Source organism: Schistocerca nitens, chromosome 3 (assembly GCF_023898315.1).
Source record: "Schistocerca nitens isolate TAMUIC-IGC-003100 chromosome 3, iqSchNite1.1, whole genome shotgun sequence".
NCBI lineage: Eukaryota > Metazoa > Arthropoda > Insecta > Orthoptera > Acrididae > Schistocerca > Schistocerca nitens.
Window position 1 is genome coordinate 892,419,011 of NC_064616.1, and position 20,784 is coordinate 892,439,794.

Genomic DNA, 20,784 nt, shown 5'->3' on the forward strand with positions numbered 1-20,784 from the left:
ATGTCACCAACAGTGAAATGCAGTTGCCCTTTTCACAAGTGATTGTTAGATTCATTGCTTTCAAGATTGAAATAAGTAATGCAGTGTATGGATTCCATGAGTCAAAGAAAAGAAATATTCGGATCCTGTTTAATAAAATTTAGATGATAGGGTGCTTTTCCATTTCACATAGTGTGATTATCTTGACCTACAGTCTGGAACCGGATTAGGATATTATTTGGTTATTTAGTCATAAACTGCATTGGAGAGGTCTAGGAACAAGTAGTGACACCCTACCTATCTTATAGTAGTGTGTATATAGGAAAGTTGATGGTGGGGTGATGTGCAGTGGCAAGGCGAGTGTACCAAGTGATGCCTCAGCCAATAATGACAGTCTGCCATGTCTGTCTGCAAGCATAGGACATTTAGCATTGATTTTAATAGTAGTTTAGGTATGGTGATGTTACTTAGCCACTATAGTGTTCATTATGGCATAAAGCAGACAAGACCAATATTATATTAATAAGTAACAGCAATAGTTTACCAAGCATATAAATTCTGCTAAATAGAGTCAGAAGTGAAAACAATGGCCCGGCGTAGCACTCATAATAGCATTATGAGATACCAGGTTAGACAATGGAATGTGGGACAGGGACAGAGGGCACACTGCCAATGCCACAAAGTATTCTCTCTGTCTCTCTACGCAGAGTGTTTCACGCTGCAGCTTCTTTATGTGCATGCCACTCTAGTTTTGAACTATCCTTCCTAGCGTTGCAATTTTAGGGGCAAGCAATGTGTGTGTGTGTGTGTGGGGGGGGGGGGGGATGCATGCATGTATGGACGGACGGACACGTGCGCGCGCACACGCGCGTGCGCACACAAACACACACATGCACGCACGCATGCGCGCACACACACACACACACACACACACACACACACACACACACACACACACACGCACACACACACACAATGTAACCTAGGAAGAAATGGAAATTCCAGCTTGATCTGCAAAACAAGAAACCCAAATCACAGTGAAAGTGACTATGGAACACCCTAATCCAAAACTAAGATTGGCAGTGTGCCACTACTTACTCTGAGACCTCTCAAATGCATTGCACCATTAACTTAGCAAAATGATTCTAATCTGGTTCCAGATTTAGGTCAGGGTAATTGTATTACGTGAAATGGAAAAGCACTCCATCATCTAAATTTTATTAAATATGACTGGAAATTTTTTATTTTATTTTATTTTATTTATTTATTTTTCCTTTCCAATGAAAAGGAATTAAGACAATACTGTCAGAGTTGTCTTTATGTAGTATATGAATATCCTAGTTGTCCATAAAGTAAAGGAAAGACTGACATGCAGTAGTTAATTTATGTCTGCCATGTACAGAAAGCTAGTTGTGGTTTATACTGACAAATCTTTTGCTGCTTTATGAGTATTCTAAATCTTTTATTATTATTATTCTCTTCTCTCCTTCCCACTCTCCCCTTCTCCCCCCCTCTCAAATGATAAGTGCATCACAAACACAGGAAGTAGTAGCTAGGTTTAATGTACTCTACATTCTGTAAATAAGGTAAGATTGCCCCCCCCCCCCACCCCCCCCCCCCTTACACACACACACACACACACACACACACACACACACACGGCCAGTAAGTTGCGGAGTGCAAAATTAAGTATGCACAACTGCCACCTCTGGCAGTAACAGTGGCTGGGCATCAAGTCAAACTGAGCTTGGATGACAGTTTTGGGTATGTCATTCCATACAACTTCAACTGTATGCCAGAGTTCATCCATTGTAGTTGCTGGTGAGTGTTAGTGTGCCAGTCTGTTGATAACCCAATTTTTCAGTCAGTGATAGATATGGAAATTGTGCTATACGGGGCAACAGTCTTAAAGCTGTCTGTACTGAGGTAGTTCATAACAGCACAAGCAACATGCAGTATTGCATTATCTTGTCGAGAGGTAGCATGATTCAGACCTCGAGCCTAGGGTTAGGCATCAGCCTTAACACATCAGAAATGTGATGCCTGCTGTCCAATTCAGGGGACTATGCAAACCAGAGAAAACATGCTGTGTATCCAATGACCCTCCATACCAACACACCAGATGCTGGCCCCATGTGGTGATGCTGAATGCTATGTGGCAGTGTTCGCCTCCACACGTTGATACATCCACCATGATGATGTATGCAGTACCAGCACTCATCTGAAAAGACGTTGTGGTGCCACTTCTATGCCCAGTATTGTCATTGGGTGCACCACTGTTGGCACACATCTCTCTCTGCTGTTACAATGGCTACTGTGCTGACAGTCTGTGGTACTTAGATGTCTTCATACTGTCCATATGGATACTTGTCTCACTATAAAGAAGTCCATTTCCAGGCTCTAGGGTGCCTCGTGATGACTGGGTGTTGTGTGCTGTCCTTAGATTAGTTAGGTTTAAGTAGTTCTAAGTTCTAGGGGACTGATGACCATAGATGTTAAGTCCCATAGTGCTCAGAGCCATTTGAACCAAGCTGTAGGTATGTGATGCGGCTGAACAATCATGCACAGCTGAACAAAAAATATTTCTGTCCTCTCGGGCACTAATCAGTTGGAGTTATTGAGACCCTGTTTGGCTTTGAGTGTAACCCTCATGAATCTGTGGTTAACAGTTGTGGTATGCTAATCAATGCAGGCAGCAATATCGATAAACTGCAGTGTCAATGACACAAAATTTTGCTGCTGTCAAATTATGACCTGGCAGATATGTCTCCTTTTAGATGAGGAATAACTTGATCTTCCCCCAATGAACCATAGACCTTCCAGGTTGAGGTGGCTTGCATCCCTCACCAATACAGGTAGCCATACTATAGGTGCAAGCGCAGTGTTGCAGATGAGTGAGAGATGTGGGGAGACCAGACTAACCTGTGGTTCCTTTAGAGGGTAGCAAAGTAGGTCTGAATGGCAGGTATTTTTTGGTATTTGTTTGGTCTAAGTTATAACATTGTTTTATTTTTTTGCTGATAATGGGTATAAAACCAGTATAGCAATTTGCCATATTAGTAGTGCTAATTTTTTTTAAACTTTTAATGAGTTTGGTTGGGCATTCCGTGGCTTCTGAAAGATCGGTGTCGTCTTTTGGGATTGGTGTCGTCTTTGGATGATATTGTTTCTGATGAAAGGACTCAATTTCCAGATCAGCACATTATAAAACAAATATTTATGGACATATTGGACAATTATTATTGAGAAATGGGTGAATTCATTATTGAAATTTTAACTTTTGTCATGTAATGTTTCTTGGTAAATGTTATTTTTGCCTACTATCTAAATTGTTCACTTGAATTTTTTGAAAGAACATTTTTGGTTTTTGTCAGCAAAAAAATCTATTGTATTCAAAGTCCCATTAAAAAGTAAAAACATATGTTTGACTAAAAAACTGGTTTTTAATTCAAAATAATAAAAGAAATAGAACACAATAAATTTAACACTTAATCTTGTTATTTGACTTCCATTTCTATGAAATAGTAAAAGAGAAGGTAGCTAGGGCAACAATAATAGATTAAAAACTTAACAATTCAACCATAGTTTTCAATAAAAATAGAAAGTAGCTGATCTGTTGCCTGTGTATAGATAATCTGCTTTTATCTGCTTATCTTAATACAAAAAAATAGAGTTCTCCAACCTCAGTTTTCACCCGTTAGCACTGTCTATTTGTAATGCCCAATTAGTTGTACGATATTTGCTTACAAACAGAGATTTAAAAATTTAAAATCAGTTGGAGAATACTGGTGAATTTTTTGTAGTATTCAAGCCCTCACTATTTTTTGAAAACAGCTGAGAACAATGGATGGACTAAGTTTTTTATTTACCTATTTTATATGATATTTTAGGTCTTTGTACCTTGAAAAGTATGGTGCAAAAGTCTGAGGGAGTCTTAGAATTTTTCAGTCGTTGTTCAAAGCCTACATTTTGTTGCTGGAAATAATAACAATTAAAAATCTGGAAATTGGTTATTTTAGAAACCAGTTATTTTGAGTGGTTTTTATGGTCAAGTGAAACTAGAGATGGAAAAACTGGTATAACTGAAAACCAGTTGCAGGGGCAACAGTCTGGATGATTGACTGATCTGGCCTTGTAACATTAGCAAACATGGCCTTGCTGTGCTTCTACTGCAAACAGCTGCAAGCAAAGAAAAACTAAAGCCCTTATTTTTTCCCTCAGGCTATACAGCTCTACTATGTGGCTTATTGATGATGGTGTCGTCTTGGGTAAAATATTTCACAGGTAAAATATCTCCCCCTATTTGACAGTAGGAAAAGGGAGAGAAGGAAAAATAGTAGGGAAGGAAAGAGGAAGCCAAATGGTTGAATTTTGCACAGAACATAATTTAATCATTGCTAATACTTGGTTTAAGAATCATAAAAGAAGACTGTATACCTGAAAGGGACTTGGGAGCACTAAGTGGTTTCAGATTGATTATATAATGGTGAGATAGAGATTAAAAAAATTTTAGACTGTAAGACACTTCCTGTAGCAGATTTTGATTCTGATCATGATGTACTGATCATGAACTTCAGATTAAAAACTGAAAGAATTGCAGAAAGGTAGGAAATTAAAGAGATAGGACCTGGATAAATTGAAAGAATCAGAGGTTGTTTCTGAGGGAGTGTGGGGCAATACTGGACTGAAACAGGGGAAAGAAATGCAATAGAAGAATAGCTTTGAGAGATGAAGTAGTGGAGGCAGAATAGGTCAAGAGACAAGGCCTAGTAGAAATTCTTGCTTAACATAGGAGGTATTGAATTTAATTGATGAAAGAAGAAAATATAAAAATGAAGCGGATGAAAGTGAATACGAACATTTAAAATATGAGATTGACAGAAGCTTCAAAATGGGTGAGCAGAAATGATTAGATGACAAACGCAAAGCTGTAGAAACGGGCATGTCTAGGGGAAAAATAAGGCCACCTACAAGCAAATGAAAGAAACCTTCGGAGAAAAGAGAAGCAGCTGTATGAATGTCAAGGACTCAGATGACAAGCCAGTTCTAAACAGAGAAGGGAAACACATTTACAGGGTGTCCCAGAAGTGTTGCGACAAACTTTGAGGGCTTGTAGTGGGGGTCTTGAGGGTCAAATTGAGGATAGGAACCCGTGTCTGGAAATGTCACCCAATGATGCTACAGAGATTCAAAGTCATAGGTGCTGACGTTTGCCACTAAGCCACACCTTCAGCAGCAACCATGACTTTGTTCACTGACGAACTGTACGTGGAACATCTTGCAATGTTGTTTATTTTTCAGTGTTCACGAGTGATTGCCGCAATTGCCAGTGGAGAAAATGGAGCTAGATACTTTTAGACAGGTCTTGTCGCCTATGAATGTGATGCTCTGTTGCCTCGATGGATGATGGTTTTAGATGTGGGTTTACATCTACAGTTTATTTTTCTCCTGTATACCATAATAAAAATGGAGGTTGTAGAGGGTTCCAGGAGAAAAATAAACTGTATACCATAATAAAACTGGAGGTTGTAGAGGGTTCCAGGAGAAAAATAAACTGTTGATGCAAACCTGTGTCTCAAACCAACATCCACCAAGGCAACAGATCATCACATTCATAGGAGACAAGGCCTCTATGCAGCAGCTAGTTCCATCTTCTCCACTGGTGATCGTGCCAATCGGTCACAATCACTTAATAACAAACAGAATTATAAGATGTTCCAACTATAGTCTGTCATTGTTCAAAGTCACATTTGCTGACAAAGGGATAGCTTTGTTTGAGGCACCAGTGCCTATAACTTCGACATTCTATAGCGTCATTGGATGACAATTCTGGACACAGATTCAGCCAGTTTGTTCCTCAAGACACTCTCTACAGCCCCTCAAAATTTGTCACAACATTTCTGTGACACCTTGTGTAGAGTGCTTGTATAAACGAAACAAACTTGAGGGCAACATTTAGAAAGAGAAGAGGAAGTAGGCGAAGATGAGAGGTAAGATATAATACTGTGACAGAGCACTGAAAGATGAAGTGGAAACAAGACCCTTGGGAGTAGACAGCATTGCCTCAGATTTATTGCGATCCGTGGGAGGGCCCGCCATAACCAAGCTTTTCCACCTGGTGTGCAGGATATATAAGACAGGGGAAGTATCCTCGGACTTCAGGAAGAATTTAATATTCCAATTACAAAGAAAGTATGTGCTGACAGGTGTGAATACTACTAAATTATCTTTTAATAAGTCATGATTACAAAATATTGACTCAAATTATTACATAGAAGAATGGAAAACCTGATAGAAGCTGAGCTCAGCAATCATGAGTTTGGGTTCCGTAGAAATATAGAAACACACAAGGCAATGTTTGACCCTGTGTCTCATCTTTGAATATAGGTTGGAGAAAGGCAAACCAACATTTGTAGCATTAGTGGATTTAGAGAAAGCCTTTGAAATGATTGATGGGACTACACTCTTCAAAAGTTTGAAGGTAGCAGCAATAAAATGCAGGGAATGAAAAATTATTTGCAACACATACATAAACCAGATTCCATTCGTAAGAGTTGAAGAAGGTTAGGAAATGAGAAAGTAGTAGATGATTTTTGGTATTTGGACAGAAAAATATCTGATGAAGTACAAAGTAGAGAGGGTATAAAATAAAGGGTGGCAATAGTAAGAAAAGCAGTTTTGAAGAATAGAAAATTTTTAAATCTCTTGTAAATGTAAGTCTTAGCATGTCTTTCCTGAGGTTATTTGTGCAGAGGGTAGCCTTATATCGATATGAAATGAAATGTGGATAAGAAGCAGTTCAAATGGGAAGAGAATACAAACTTTTGAAATGTGTTGCTGTAGAACAGTGGTGGTCAGCCTGGCTCCAACCACCCACTAGTGGGCATTCCAGCTTTCATGGTGATCAGTATGTGGCTGGGGTTTTAAAAGTATTTTCATTAGGTTTTCATAAGAATTTGACCTAAAGTATTTGATAACTAACATTATTATATACTTTAACTAGCTGTAATTCTTTTTATAACCTTTATGAAATAGTCACTTCCCTACTTTATAAATCGCAATTACTATGGAGCTAGTGGGCAGTTAGAAAATTTTGTTATTAACAGAGACATAAAAGTGAGCAGTAGGTAAGAAAGGTTGACTACTCCTGCTGTAGAAGAGTGCTGAAGATTAGATGGGTAGATTGAATAATTATTGAGGAGATACTGACCTGAATTGGGGAGAAAAGAAATTTATGGCGCAACTTGACTAAAAGAAAGGATTGTCTGATGTGACATGTCCTGAGGCATCTCAGAATGGTCAGCTTGGTAATGGAAGGAACTGTGAGATTTAAAAATTGTGAAACACATGAATACAGTTAGCAGTTTCAAAGGGATGTGGGTTGCAGTAGTTATTCGAGATGAAGAGGCTTACAAAGCATAGACTAGCTGGCAGAGCTGCATCATATCGGTCTTTGGACTGCAGACCACAACAACTACAACAACATGATCTTCGTACAAACAACAGTCAAATGCAATTTCTGATTGAGAATCAGGTAATCTTCACTCATATAGACACTGAGCGAGGTGGCGCAGTGGTTAGCACACTGGACTCGCATTCGGGAGGATGACGGTTCAATCCCGCGTCTGGCCATCCTGATTTAGGTTTTCCGTGATTTCCCTAAATCACTTCAGGCAAATGCCGGGATGGTTCCTTAGAAAGGGCACGGCCAATTTCCTTCCCCATCCTTCCCTAATCCAAGTTTGTGCTCCGTCTCTAATGACCTTGTTGTCGACGGGATGTTAAACACTAATCTCCTCCTCCACTCATATAGACAATGTAGATGCCATTACTCATAAATACTTTGTGTGGTTGCCCTAAAGTGCTAATCATTTGACAGAGAGAATATTTACAGTGAACTGTAGAAGCAAAAGATTGCTCAGCATAAATCACAACCAGAGAGTATGGCAAGGAGAAGCCTGCATATAGTCCTTGTTGCCAAATGGGTAAGGTCCTAGCATCCATGCAGAGAATCTCAAATCCTGCTTCAGGTCATATTGGGGTTTTGTTCTCGTAAGAAACATTTTCTTTTGGTTGGAGAAGTGAATGTGTGATATGCCCCTTCACATAACTGCACGATATTACGTGAAATATCTTCCTCCATTATGGCAATGTATATGGTATGATGATGTGGCTGGAAGGGCCTAGTGTAGTAGCAGTCTTTTTTTCTTTCTTTTTTATGTGCGTGTCAACAACAGCAGTAATGAATGTGGAATAAAGCAGAGTGTTGCAATCAAAATAACAGTTCATTAGCAGCGTCTGTATCATTCTGTGCTGAAAACACATTAGTTGCATAATGTAAAATATCCTTTCATTTACATGAAACACTGTGAAATTATGCTGCCATAATAGCATGTAGTAGATCTGCATGAACAAAGGCTGAAACATGGAGGTGTTTGACTTGTTTGTGGAGTCACCTCAGCTGAACTGTAACACCTTGTGTCGTTCATTTATAAAATAATTGTGGTGATACAGTGTAAACATACAGGCATGTGTGCCTGCATATGTGTGTGTGTGTATGTGTGTGTGTGTGTGTGTGTGTGTGTGTGTGTGTTTTCTGGTGGCTGGTAGCACACACGTGTGCATGTTTGTGTTTGTAGGTGTACTTGATAGCTTCTGGAATTTAGCAGAGTTTTTAATCTCATCTATCTGCTTTTCAACAACTCAACACTTTTACTGTGTGGTGAATTATTGCCAACACTCCTTAAAATACTTCAGTTCTCCATCTTTTCCCTAAATTGCTTATAGGCAAATACCAAGGTATCACCATTTAAAAAAAAAAAAAAAAACAGCTAATCTCCTTTTCCAATCTTCCCCCCTTTTCTATTGCAGACTGGATGAGCTGGGTTGGATGGCAGCAATGGTATTTCACTTGCAGTAGAACCACATCTAGTACAATATTCTGGTGCTCAAACTATAACAGAACAGACGTGTCAGTATGAGCTGCTTAAGCAAAGGGTCAGTTATGTGAGCTGGAGCTATGTGGGATTCTTCTCACTCCATGTGGCATGATGAAGTTATATTTGTCTCACCTCCATAGAGTTCAGTATCATTATGTGTAGCTTTCTCCATATTTGGAGGTATACCACCACATGGAGTTTGTGCAGTACTGATTCCATGGTGCCATGTGCAGCACTGATTCCATGGTGCCACATATTTATGGATACATGTGGGGTACATTTCAGTCCTGTTTTATTTGTGAGTGTGTCCCTATATTTGTGAGAGAAAACATAAGTATTAAAATGTAGATTTCCATGTCATCTTTTTTTAATGGAGATCAGCAAGTGACATTGAAGAAGTTTTATTTGTAGACCTTTTATTATCTTTGCAGTTTTCTCTCTTTTGGTATATAGACTTAAATACGTTGTGATTGGGGGAGGGGGGGGGGGGCAGCATGTGTGCTTGTGTGTAAAGCATAGGTTGGAAGCAAAAACTGGTGTTTGCAATTGGTGGATTAACACTCCTGAAGTGGAGATATTGTGGATAAATGGTTTAACCACAGCCTGCAGTTTGTTTCTAGAAGTAATACTTCACTCTGCAGTAGAGTGTGTGCTCTTTTAAAATCTTTGTGGCAGATTAAAATTGTGTGCTGGACAGTTGTAATCTTGCCTATCACAGGCAACTGTGCTACTGAGCTACCTTGTACAACCCATGTGGTTTGGAAAGTAGGAGAGAGCTATTGGCAAAATTGAAGCTGTGGGGACCGATCACCAACTATTCTCGGTCGGTACGAGCATTGCCCGTAAAAGGCAAGGTTTGGTTTTGTTTCCCAGTTTACCACACAGTTTTAATTTGTCAGGCAGTTTTGTGTGTTGGAGTATTGTACTGCACAGAGTGTTTTGCATTATTGCCTACAATGTAAACCTTCAAGTGAGAACACATCTACATTGGAGGTGGCAAAAAATTATAGTCCCAGTATGACCTCAAACTGAGACTTTGCCGGTGATAGAGCTGCACACTTGACAGTGCCAGCTGCACTGTTGAATGGGAAAGAATCTCAATGAATGATTGTGTCTGGCTTCACATTTTATCTGTCATTTTTAATGTATCTTAAAAAATTTATCATGAAGGTTTCTCTTTAATTCAGGTTGTAGATATGCAAGAATTGTACTAGTTTTTGTTATATTTCAGTTTTAGAAACAAGTCATCCAGCTACTTTATCTGTATTTTTAAAAAAGGGCAAGAAAAGATGTTTTCATTGTATTAAAAGTTTTTCACTGTCTTTTATTTCCACCCATTTTGCTTTGTTTTAGGACTGACTTTCAATGGTAAAACTCCAGAAGGTATAATAAAATGGGATGGATGTCAAAATGTTAGCTTGAGTGTGTATGAAAACGCAACTAAATTCGGTGATTTCATAGCCTCTTTCAACATTAACACAAATTTATGGGTTGGAACGTGAGTAAATTTTAAGTAGGTATTTTAGTTTTAATTGTTGGTCAGTATAACAGTTGTGTAATTAGTATCAGTAGATTACATTTTTGACACCTTTTATTTAATGAGGTCATGTAGTGTGTTTCACTGAGCTGAAATATAAATTACTTGTTATTTGTACTTCTTACACATACTAGAAAATAGTCAGCATTTTTTTATTTCATATTCTTTTGCTTTTCTAAAACATTTTTCCTTTTTGCTTTTTGTGCTCAGGTACATATTTAGGCGCCTGAAGTTCCTTGGCAGCCGTGCAATTTCTTACGCCATAACGCTTACATTCCTAGCTGTTTGGCATGGTTTGCACTCAGGATATTATGCCTGCTTCTTTATGGAATTTGTCATCATGCAGTTTGAAAGAGAAGTAAGACACTTTGCAAGCACTTGCGCTCTCACTCACTTACTTACTTAAACACACACACACACACACACACACACACACACACACACACACATACGTATGTGTACATGTACTGTATGTTTATATGGTGTTGTTTTAAAACTGTGTTCTCATTTTATCTGTAGGATCAAGTCATGACTAAGAGAATTACTTTGATTTATTTGTAATATGGTTTCAGAAGTCAATAAGTTTAGACTTTGATGAACCTCTTGTTCTTCATAAAATTAATAGGAATTCTGTAACTTATGTTCCATAATCTCCCCTTTAAATTTATAAATCTGATACTACAGCATGTTTATCTGATTTCATATACTCTGTTGTGTGCACAAATAACTCACCTATAATTTAACAATAAAAATAATCAGTGTTTGAAAATAAAATATAATTTGATAGATGAAAAATCTACTTGCAAAGCAGCAGCAGGAGAAAACATACATAAAAGATTTGGAAATAAACAGGCTTTCAGAGCCAGTGGCTCCTCCTCCTGATGGAAGGGTTGAGGGAAAGGAAGAGGTATGAAGGAAAAGGACTGGTGAGGCTTAGGAAATAGACTCCTCTAACTCAGCGTTTTTTCTTTTTCCCCAACTTTCTGTAACTCCTCCCATTTCATAAACCTCACCAATCCTTTTCCTTCATCCCTCTTCCTTTCCTTTCAGCCCCTCTGCCAGGAGAAGGACCCACTAGCTCTGTAAGTTTGCAAATTTCCATAAACTTTGTAGGTGTGTGTCCCCCTGTGGCCAGTTGGTGAGTAGATTTTTTACCTTTCCAGTTACATTATGTTTTCATTGATATACATCTATAATTTAATGATTTTATATTCTTGCTGTCTTGGAAGATGTCAGTGGTTAAGATGTAATATGGAAATGGTAATTCTTGTATGAGCTTCCTATTAAGCACTTCAAGCTATGTGGTAATCATTACTGAAAAGAATCTAAGAAAATAAATAAAAATTGACTTACTGCTTGATACTGACAAGTCATAACCAAAATCTTTAATGTATTACTATTACTCTGTTTGACTAAAACATTTGCATGTGACTTTCCTCTTGATTGTGCACAAATATAGTAATAGTTTTCAGTGCACTTTTAAATAGCTTCCGTAAATGAGCGACTCAGCATTAGCGTGCCTTTTTAAAAGTTATTGTGTCTTATAATATACATCACAAATCTTGCTTTTTCACATTTCTATTTAAAAGAACATGCATTTTATTAGCAGCTGAAATGTTAATTACTAAATAATGTACAGTGTTTTGAATCCTACGGAATTCTTCAGTTGTTAGTCATGTGTGTGACGGAAGAGGGCAGCTGTGCTGCAATCAATCACAAACCAGTATAGGAAAGAGTGTCAAGAGAGAGAAAAAATGTTCCAAACATTTTGTGACTCAACACAATCAGAAATTAAGGCCAAAGTTCTTCATGCGCTTGAAAATAAGTCTTATTATAAACAAAGAGAAATGCAAAATTATAGCAGGTAGGGCTGTACACAGGTTGTAACTAAAGCCATCATAAAGAGTGAATAGACTGTCACTTGCTGCACTGTCTGCTTCATTGTGCATATTGGGCAGGAATGCATTCCAAGGAAAATACACCCACTTGAAGGTGGATATAAAAGATCCTTGACATTGTAGGTTCAGTGATTTAGAGCACACATGAGACCATACCAGGCAAGTGGGAATCTTCTACCTGTAGTAATGTTTTAGCTCCACACTCAATAGGTGGTCATGAATAATCACATTGGGGCTAAACTGGTGCCACTATTTTGTGTGGATTCTCTGTTGCCCACTGGTGGGTGTCGTGAAAGATGACAATACCATTCCTTGTAAAAATAGCTTCATCTGTGAATACTGTGGATAACAGAAATCCCTACACCATGATGGCCTATGAACTGGCAACAAAACTATCTTCACAGAGGCAAGTCCATTGATGAAAAGGCTTGCACAAGTTGTAAGTGATAGTGGCAGTTGTCCTGAAGAATGTCCCACATGATCATCTGCCTTACCTCTTGCTGGCAGGCCACCTGCCTGGTGCTAATAGCGAAGGCATATTCTGCGGTGTTCAACACCTTCCAATGAGTGTACCTTCTGTGGAACACATTTCTGGTCTCATGTCTATATGAGCTTTTTTACTCCTTATCATCTCAGGGATCATTTCCAGAAGTTTGTCCCCAATAAACAAAATCGTCCTGTATAGCTGCAACTGATTATGGTGATGGGTCAGGTGATTATAGTTAGCTGTGATTTCATACATATGAGATCCTTGAGAAACCATGACCCTATGCCTGCTCTGGTTTCTCGTCAAATATGAGTCTAAACAATAATACATGCATTGTGTTGTTGTCTGGGCTAGCTGGATCAGGTGCAGCAACTTGAAACAAGAACAATGCTTTTACCTATGCAGCAGCTCTGCAGGTCTGTGACATTTACTGGAGATTGACTGATACAATACAAGGAAGCTTGTCAGAGTTCCACAGCTGTTTTCAGTAACAGCATATTGCTTATTTGGACTCTGAATGTTTTGGTCAGGTACTGAAGGCTATATCATATGTACAGAATTTTTCAGTCTGAAAAGGTGAAGTGCAGCTCATAATCAGAAACTGTTGTGTGGGAGATTCCCCAGTGGTAAAAATGTTGATTAGGAACCATCTTGTAGGATGTGTGGTGGTACAGCCACATTGTCACACATACAGAAAATTGAGAAGTGTGTCAACCATCAACAGCCACTCTGTTTTTGCAAATGGATGTGTGAAGTCTATAGGCACCTGCTTCTGAGGCTGTTCGAGTTTGGTCAGAGGGAAAAAATACTTCCCCGAGGCAGCGTGATTCAGAGCACATGAATTGAAGGCCTACACTGTTATTTCATTTTTACCGTCAACTTCTGGCCAATAAACTTGATGATGAGCAAGTGCACTTTTCCGCTGCAGCAATGAAGGGGACCAAGCGATTGGAAAAAACCACAAGTCATTCTGTGGTGTGTGTACTGTAAGACCTTCGGTACACACACCATCAGATTATTTGACTTGTCGCTCTAACGAAGTAGGCGAGTGTCAGCAATATGTCTCGTGGTCTTATGGTGGCGTGTTTATCTTCTGCCGTTAGGTCAGACGATAGAAATGCCACTTGCACGCTTAGAGTAGCAGATTGACGGTGACCAACTTTAAACAGAACTTGATTAATTTTCACACATATTTATTAAAATATTAACAAGCATAAAATGACTTAACTTGATTCTGGATGCTATTTACAATTGACAATCTGAAGTTCCTTTGGTCTTTGTACGTTAATCTTATTCTCACATATCTCTGATACTTGACAAAGTGTCTATACATTTATCTTCATGGCTATATACAGGAATATGATAATCTTATTAGGCGCAGACTGAAATTTGACTTTAGACTGGTACAGACTTATGCAGACTGACTAATCGGAGGTCTGTACACTCGTTATAATACCTTGCGCGTTCAGGTATCACTGCGCGAGTGTGATCCATGAGGAGAAAAGGTTCTACGTTAGCAGCAATCTCATTAGCTGCGTTACATATTAATATGCGGATTGGCAGAAGCAGAATTTGGTCCGTCACTATGTCAGCGCCATCTTGTAGTGCGGAGATAGATGAGCGCTGCGCCTGCGCTGTTGTGCTTAGCGGGGCACATTCTAGTGGGAAAATTGTGTATGCGCTGACTACGCGGAACTATGTACACAACACATTCCTGTTTTCAAGAGCAGTCATTGAAATGATGCACATAATTATAGGCCTGTATCAGTGACGTCAGTCTGTTGTAGAATTGTTTAACATGTTCTGTGATCACACATCATAACATTTCTGGAGAACGAAAATCTCCTTTATGAAACCCAACACTGATTTCATATACAGAGATCTTGCAAATCACAGCTCGCTCTGTTTGTCTGTGAAATTCAGAATGCCGTAGATAAAGATGCCTAGGTCGATGTGGTGTTCCTTGGATCTGTTCAGTACAGTTTTGCACTGTCATTTAGTGAATGAAGTATGAGCTTAACAGCTTATAGTACCAGATTTGTGACTGGATTCAGGACTTTCTAGGAGATAAAACGTGTTATGTTATTCTGAATGGGACAAAATCAACAGATTTAAAGGTAATATAGAGAAGATCCAATGAAGTGTGGCACACTTCATCATAGGATCATTTAGATAGCACGAAACCATTACAGATTTCAACAAATTCTAGTGGCAGCCACTACGAGAGATTTGTTAAAGGTCTGAGAGTGTACATTTGAGGAAACGTCTGGCAGCACATTAATTCATCCCACATGTGTCTTGCAAAATAACCATGACAAGAAAATCAGAGAAATTAGAACTCATATGGAAGTTTACAATAATCGTTCTTCTTGTGCATTATTTACAAATGGAACAGGGAAGGGTGAAAATGATAGATGATGTACGCTGATCAGCCAGAACGTGATGACCACCAACCTACCATCGATATAAATCCATCCATTGATAGCAGCATCACCTGGCAAGAAATGACTGCTAGTCAGACACACACACACACACACACACACACACACACACACACACACACACCAGTGACCAAGCAGTTTGCCTCCCCCCCCCCCCGACCTAAAAAACAAACAAACCAACCAACCAACCAACCCACCCACACGCACACCCTAAGCACGCCCCCCGCCCCCCCACACACACACACACACGTAGAGGGCAAGTAGTATCAGTAAGCGTACCTTCCATGTGTAGAATGAGGAAGGCGTGCAATGTATGTGAGTTTGGCTGAGGGGAGATTGTGATGGCCCGGAAGCTCAGCACAAGCACATCAGAAACTGCATGATTTGTCATGTGTTCAAATAGTGCTTTGATGAGTGTCTTCAACATTTGGTGAAACCATGTCCAGACATTGTGGGGTTGGGCGGCCACCACTCATTAAAGATGTCGGACATAGGCTGGGCAGACCGGTAAAATAGGATAGGCAGCGAACTGTGGTCTAACTAACATCATACTTTAATGCTGGGCAGAGTGCAAGTGTGTCTCAACTCACAGTGCACTGAAGACTTCTAACAATGGGCCTCCGCAGCTGACAATCAGTGCATGTGCCAATGTTAACACCATGACATTGGCAACTATGGCTGAAATAGGCACACGTCCATTGGGACTGGACATTGGCCGAGTGGCAGAGCATTGCATGATCTGATGAATCTCAATACCTTCATCATCATGCCGATGGGATGGCACGAATCTGTCATCCTGCAGGAGAACAGCTCTTTGACGCATGTACTGTGGAACGTAGACAAGCTGCCAGCAGCTACATTATTCTCTGGGGGAACATTCACGTGGACATCCATGGATCCAGTGGAGTTCGTGCAAGGGACCATGATGGCCAAGAAGTGTTGTACACTGGTTGCAGACCACGTACAACCCTTCGCGATGATCATGTTTCCCAATGGCAATGGCATTTTCTGGCAAGATAATGCACCATGTCACAAGTGTGTGATGGAGTGGTTTGAGGAACACATTGGCGAATTCCATTTGATCTGCTGGCCCCCCAATTCACCAGATCTGAACCCAGTTGAATGTGACATTAGAGCTCATCACCCCCGTCCCAGGAATTTATGAGAATTAGGTGACTTGTGTGCACAGTGCCAACTCCCTCCAGCGAACTACCAAGGCCTCATTGCCTCCGTGCCACATTGCATCGTCATTGTTATCTGTGCCAAAGGTGGACATGCGAGCTATTATGTAGGTGGTCATAATGTTCTGACTGACCAGTGTAGATGTAATTGTAGATACCTCAATGTGACCTCTGCAATCACTGAAGGATCTGTGCCCGAAGTGGTTGTAGGATGACAATCTTGTGTTCCTCATACTTCATAGGCAATAACAGGATGCCTGCATTGAGCCTTCAGTACAGTGAAAAGTATGTTTCAAAACTTGGCTTTGATCTCTTTGGTAGCTGCTCCAGGCACCCATACTTAACAGGCAGTAGTACATTGCAGTGTAGCGGGTCTCACTCTGTAGACTAGGCTACTTTTTGAGCAGTAATAGAGAATTCTCCTATAGTACACCATATGCTGATGTCTGTTAAAGACAGACTACCAGCTGCTTGCCAGACTCACTATTGGGGCCATAGGATATACAGTCCAGTCAATATCTCCATGTTGAGAGGTGGTCTTGGAATGGATGTTCTACTGGAGGTTGCTCAAGAATAAAGTCTATCTATTGAACCATTGTGCTATCTTTACCAAAAGCATAGGCTGTAGCCTGAAGAGAGAATGAGCAGCTTGTGATCCATAATTATTTGAAATTTCATTCTATAGAGATACAGTATATGTGAAATTTCTTAACCCTCTTATCATCCTGATGCCTTCTTCTCTAAAATTAATTTGAGTCAGTAGTAACGTATTTTAATCGAAAGTAGTTGACTAGCATGTGCCATCAGCATTTTTATATGATAGTCAGCACTGAAGTCGTGCTGTGAGTTACCAGAAGGAATTGTGACCCATTGATCAGGTGCAAGTGTGGCCTGCCAGGAAGAAGATTTGAGACTTTTATTTGTAATAAATTTATTGTAATAATTGATCTTGACTGAGGAGAATTTGAATTTCTTTTAAGTTCTTGGTTGCTGATAAGTTGTCTATTGCTGTAACATGCTAGGGTATGGGCGTAAGCCTCTCCTTGCTTTATATGTGCCCTATGTGTTTAACACTCAGCTTAAAGAAACTGCATTTATCCAGCTTGCAGTATAAGCCACTGTTTTACAGTAATGTTGTCAAGGTAGTCAGCACAGTAAATGGTATCCCTTATTAATTGCTCCAGATAATTTTAAAATATGTTGAGAGGAGTTATTGCAGTCCAAAATGCAAATGATTACACCTATACATTTGAGATGGTTTATTTTGTATTTGCTTTACCTTCACATCAGGGGGAAGTTGTAAATATGGATCAGTCCAATTGATTTGTTTGGAAATTCTTTCATGCAAGGTGTCAGTTGCAGATCAGTGTTGGACTGGTTGTCTATAGCAGCTTTGAAATCACCACAAATTCTTGTTGCACTGTTTAGTCTTTTATTACCACCAGCACAACCCACTGGCTGCAATAAATATGTGGCATATTTGTATATATCATTCCACATTTCTTTTTTCAGGAAATGCCTGAGGTATTCTAAGTTTTGCTTTCTAAAAATTTCCACCTTTTATTGTTATTTGTGATTCAGTATTGCCAGTGGTCTCTATTGGAAATTCAGTAAATTGTTCATAATGATCAGTGAAACCAGTATTCATTTTTCCAGTTTTGTGTAAATATTTATCTTTATTAGTACCTGATCTATAGTACTGCTGGATAATTTGATGACCCTGGTAGCAGCTTTAATGGTTGTGTGTATGTTTTTAATAAGGCCTCAGTGTTTACTTTGTCTTTTGATTTCCTGTAGAATCAATTGCCTGGCAGAGCTCTGCTCAAGTCTATTGATTTGATATCAGATCACACACACACACACACACACACACACACACACACACAGAGAGAGAGAGAGAGAGAGAGAGGGAGAGAGAGAGAGAGAGAGAGAGAGGGGGGGGGGGGGGGGGGGGGGGGAGAGAAACAGAATCTTTAGCTGTACAGAATCATCCTTAGTGTTAGACACATCATTACTCAAAATGTGTTAAATTTTTTCCTTTCTTGACCGACTTTGATTTTTTTCCTATCTTACTATCTTAGAATGAAGGTTATAACTATTGAAAAGTGCCTTACGTAAGTGTACTCCTTTCACCTTTGATAATTCCAGAAGTCATCTTTACAACCTTCCTGCCTATTTCTTCAGTATTAGCAGCTCTAATTTCAGTCATTCATTAGAAATGATCAGCATGATCAACATACACTTATAAATTCTCCCATGTTTCCAACAGTTTAGTTGTGATGCAACTATTGTACTACAGGAATAGGTTATTGATCATGTTGTTAATAACAGCTATGAGTAGAAAACTTGCAGAAGACCTTCAGAGGTTTTAACCTTGCTCTCTTTTTGATGGTAATGTAAATTGTCAACACCAGATAAAGAAAATTTGTCACAGGTATCTTCCCGCAGCATTCTCTTTGTGCCCGCTGAGCTTTGTGGTATTTTGTAGAATTTATGTGAATATGTATGGAACCAGGGAAATACAGTTATCTATATGCCTGCATATGAGCCGTTATTTCTCTTATCTTATGTTTGTGGCCCGTAGATGAAATGTACATTGGCGGCAGTAGAATTGTTGTGCACTCAGTTGCGTATCCGTAATCTCTAAATTTTCTCATTAGTCTTTTGCAAAAAGAACTTTGTCTTTCTCCAGTGACTCCCATTTAAGTTGTTCATGTATCTTTGTATTACTCATGTGTTGATTGTACCTAATGATAACAAATTTAGCAGCATGCCTCTGAATTGCTTCGATGTCATCCCTTAATCCAACCTGGTGAGGATCCTGAACATTCCAGCCGTTCTCAAGAATGGGTCGCACTAGTGTTCTATATCTGGTCTCATTTATAGATGAGGTGCACTTTCCTAAAATTCTCCCAATAAACCGAAGTCAACCATTCGCCTTCCCTATTACCATCCTTATGTGCTTGTTCAATTTCATAATGCTTTGCAATGTTACACCCAGATGTTTAGTCGATGTGACTGTGTCAAGCAGCACACCACTAATACGGTATTCAAACACTACACAGTTGTTTTTCCTACTCATCTACATTAACATACATTTTTCTACATTTAGAGCAAATTATCATTCATCACAATAAATAGAAATTATGTCTTAAGTCATTCTGTTTCCTCCTATAGTCACCCAATTGTGACTCTTTCCTGTACACTACAGTGTCATCAGCAAACATTCGCAGATTGTTGCTCACCCTGTCCATCAGATCATTTATGTATGCGGAGAAGATGTCTCTGATGAGCACTCACCCTCAAGGACAACGTACTGGGTTGTATTACTTAAGAAGTCTGTGAGCCACTCACGTATCTGGGAAACTAATCCATATTCTTTGATCTTTGTAAAAATTCTGCAGTGAGATACTGTGTCAAATGCTTTCAAGAAATCTAGAAATATGCAACCTGCCTATTGCCATTCATCCTTGGTTTAACATTATGTTACGAGTGAAAAGGGCAAGCTGATTTAGCACAAGTGATACTTTCCAAATCTGTGCTGATTTATGGATGAAAGATTTACTGTTTCCAGGAAATTTATTATATCTGTACTTAGAGTATATTCAAGAATTCTGCAGCAAATGTGAATGTTAAGCTTATTGGTCTGTAATTTTGAGGGTCCATCCTTTTGTCCTCATATACAGGAGTCACGTGCGCTTTATTCCAATCCCTTGCAACTTTGCAATAGGCAAGAGACTCACAATAAATGCGACCTAAGTAAATGGCCAGTGATGTGTAGTGCTGTCTCTAAAACCAAATTGGGAATCCTTTCAGACTTGATAACTTATTTGTTTTCAACTCTTTGAGTTGCTTCTCGATGCCAGGAATCCCCATTACTGTGTCCTCCATACAGGAGTCTGTGTGACAGTCAAATGAGTGTATGTCTGTATGATCCTCCTGCATGAATTGATTTCTTAAATGTGAAATTTAAAACTTCAGCTTTTCTTTTGCTGTCTTCTGTTGCCATACAAGACTGGTTGACAAGTGACTGGATGGTATCCCTCGCACTGCTTAGTGACTTTACATAGGGCCTGAATTTTCTCTTGTTCTCAGTAATACCCTTCACAAAAGTATGATGGTGGAAGTTATTGTACACTTTGAGCTTTGATTTTCATGTAGGTGCACAAATTGCTATTAACTTTTGTCTTGTCAGCATGTCTGCATTCTTTTTTGAATCAAGAATGCAACAGTGTGCATCCTCAACATTTTCTGACTTTGGTTATTAAACCATGATGGGTCTGTTTTGTACTTAATCCATTTACTCGGCACTTGCTTCTCAG

At 39.3% G+C, this 20,784-nt stretch overlaps 1 protein-coding gene across 1 annotated transcript in view; it reads left to right on the plus strand.

Moving 5' to 3' along the window:
- Positions 1-20,784, plus strand: part of LOC126248949 (lysophospholipid acyltransferase 5) — a 181,672-nt gene that overhangs the window by 132,746 nt on the left and 28,142 nt on the right. Inside the window, exons 8-9 of the mRNA XM_049950479.1 lie at positions 10,272-10,416; positions 10,666-10,813. Of these exons, the coding sequence (XP_049806436.1) occupies positions 10,272-10,416; positions 10,666-10,813 (293 nt within the window). The remainder of the gene's footprint in view (positions 1-10,271; positions 10,417-10,665; positions 10,814-20,784) is intronic.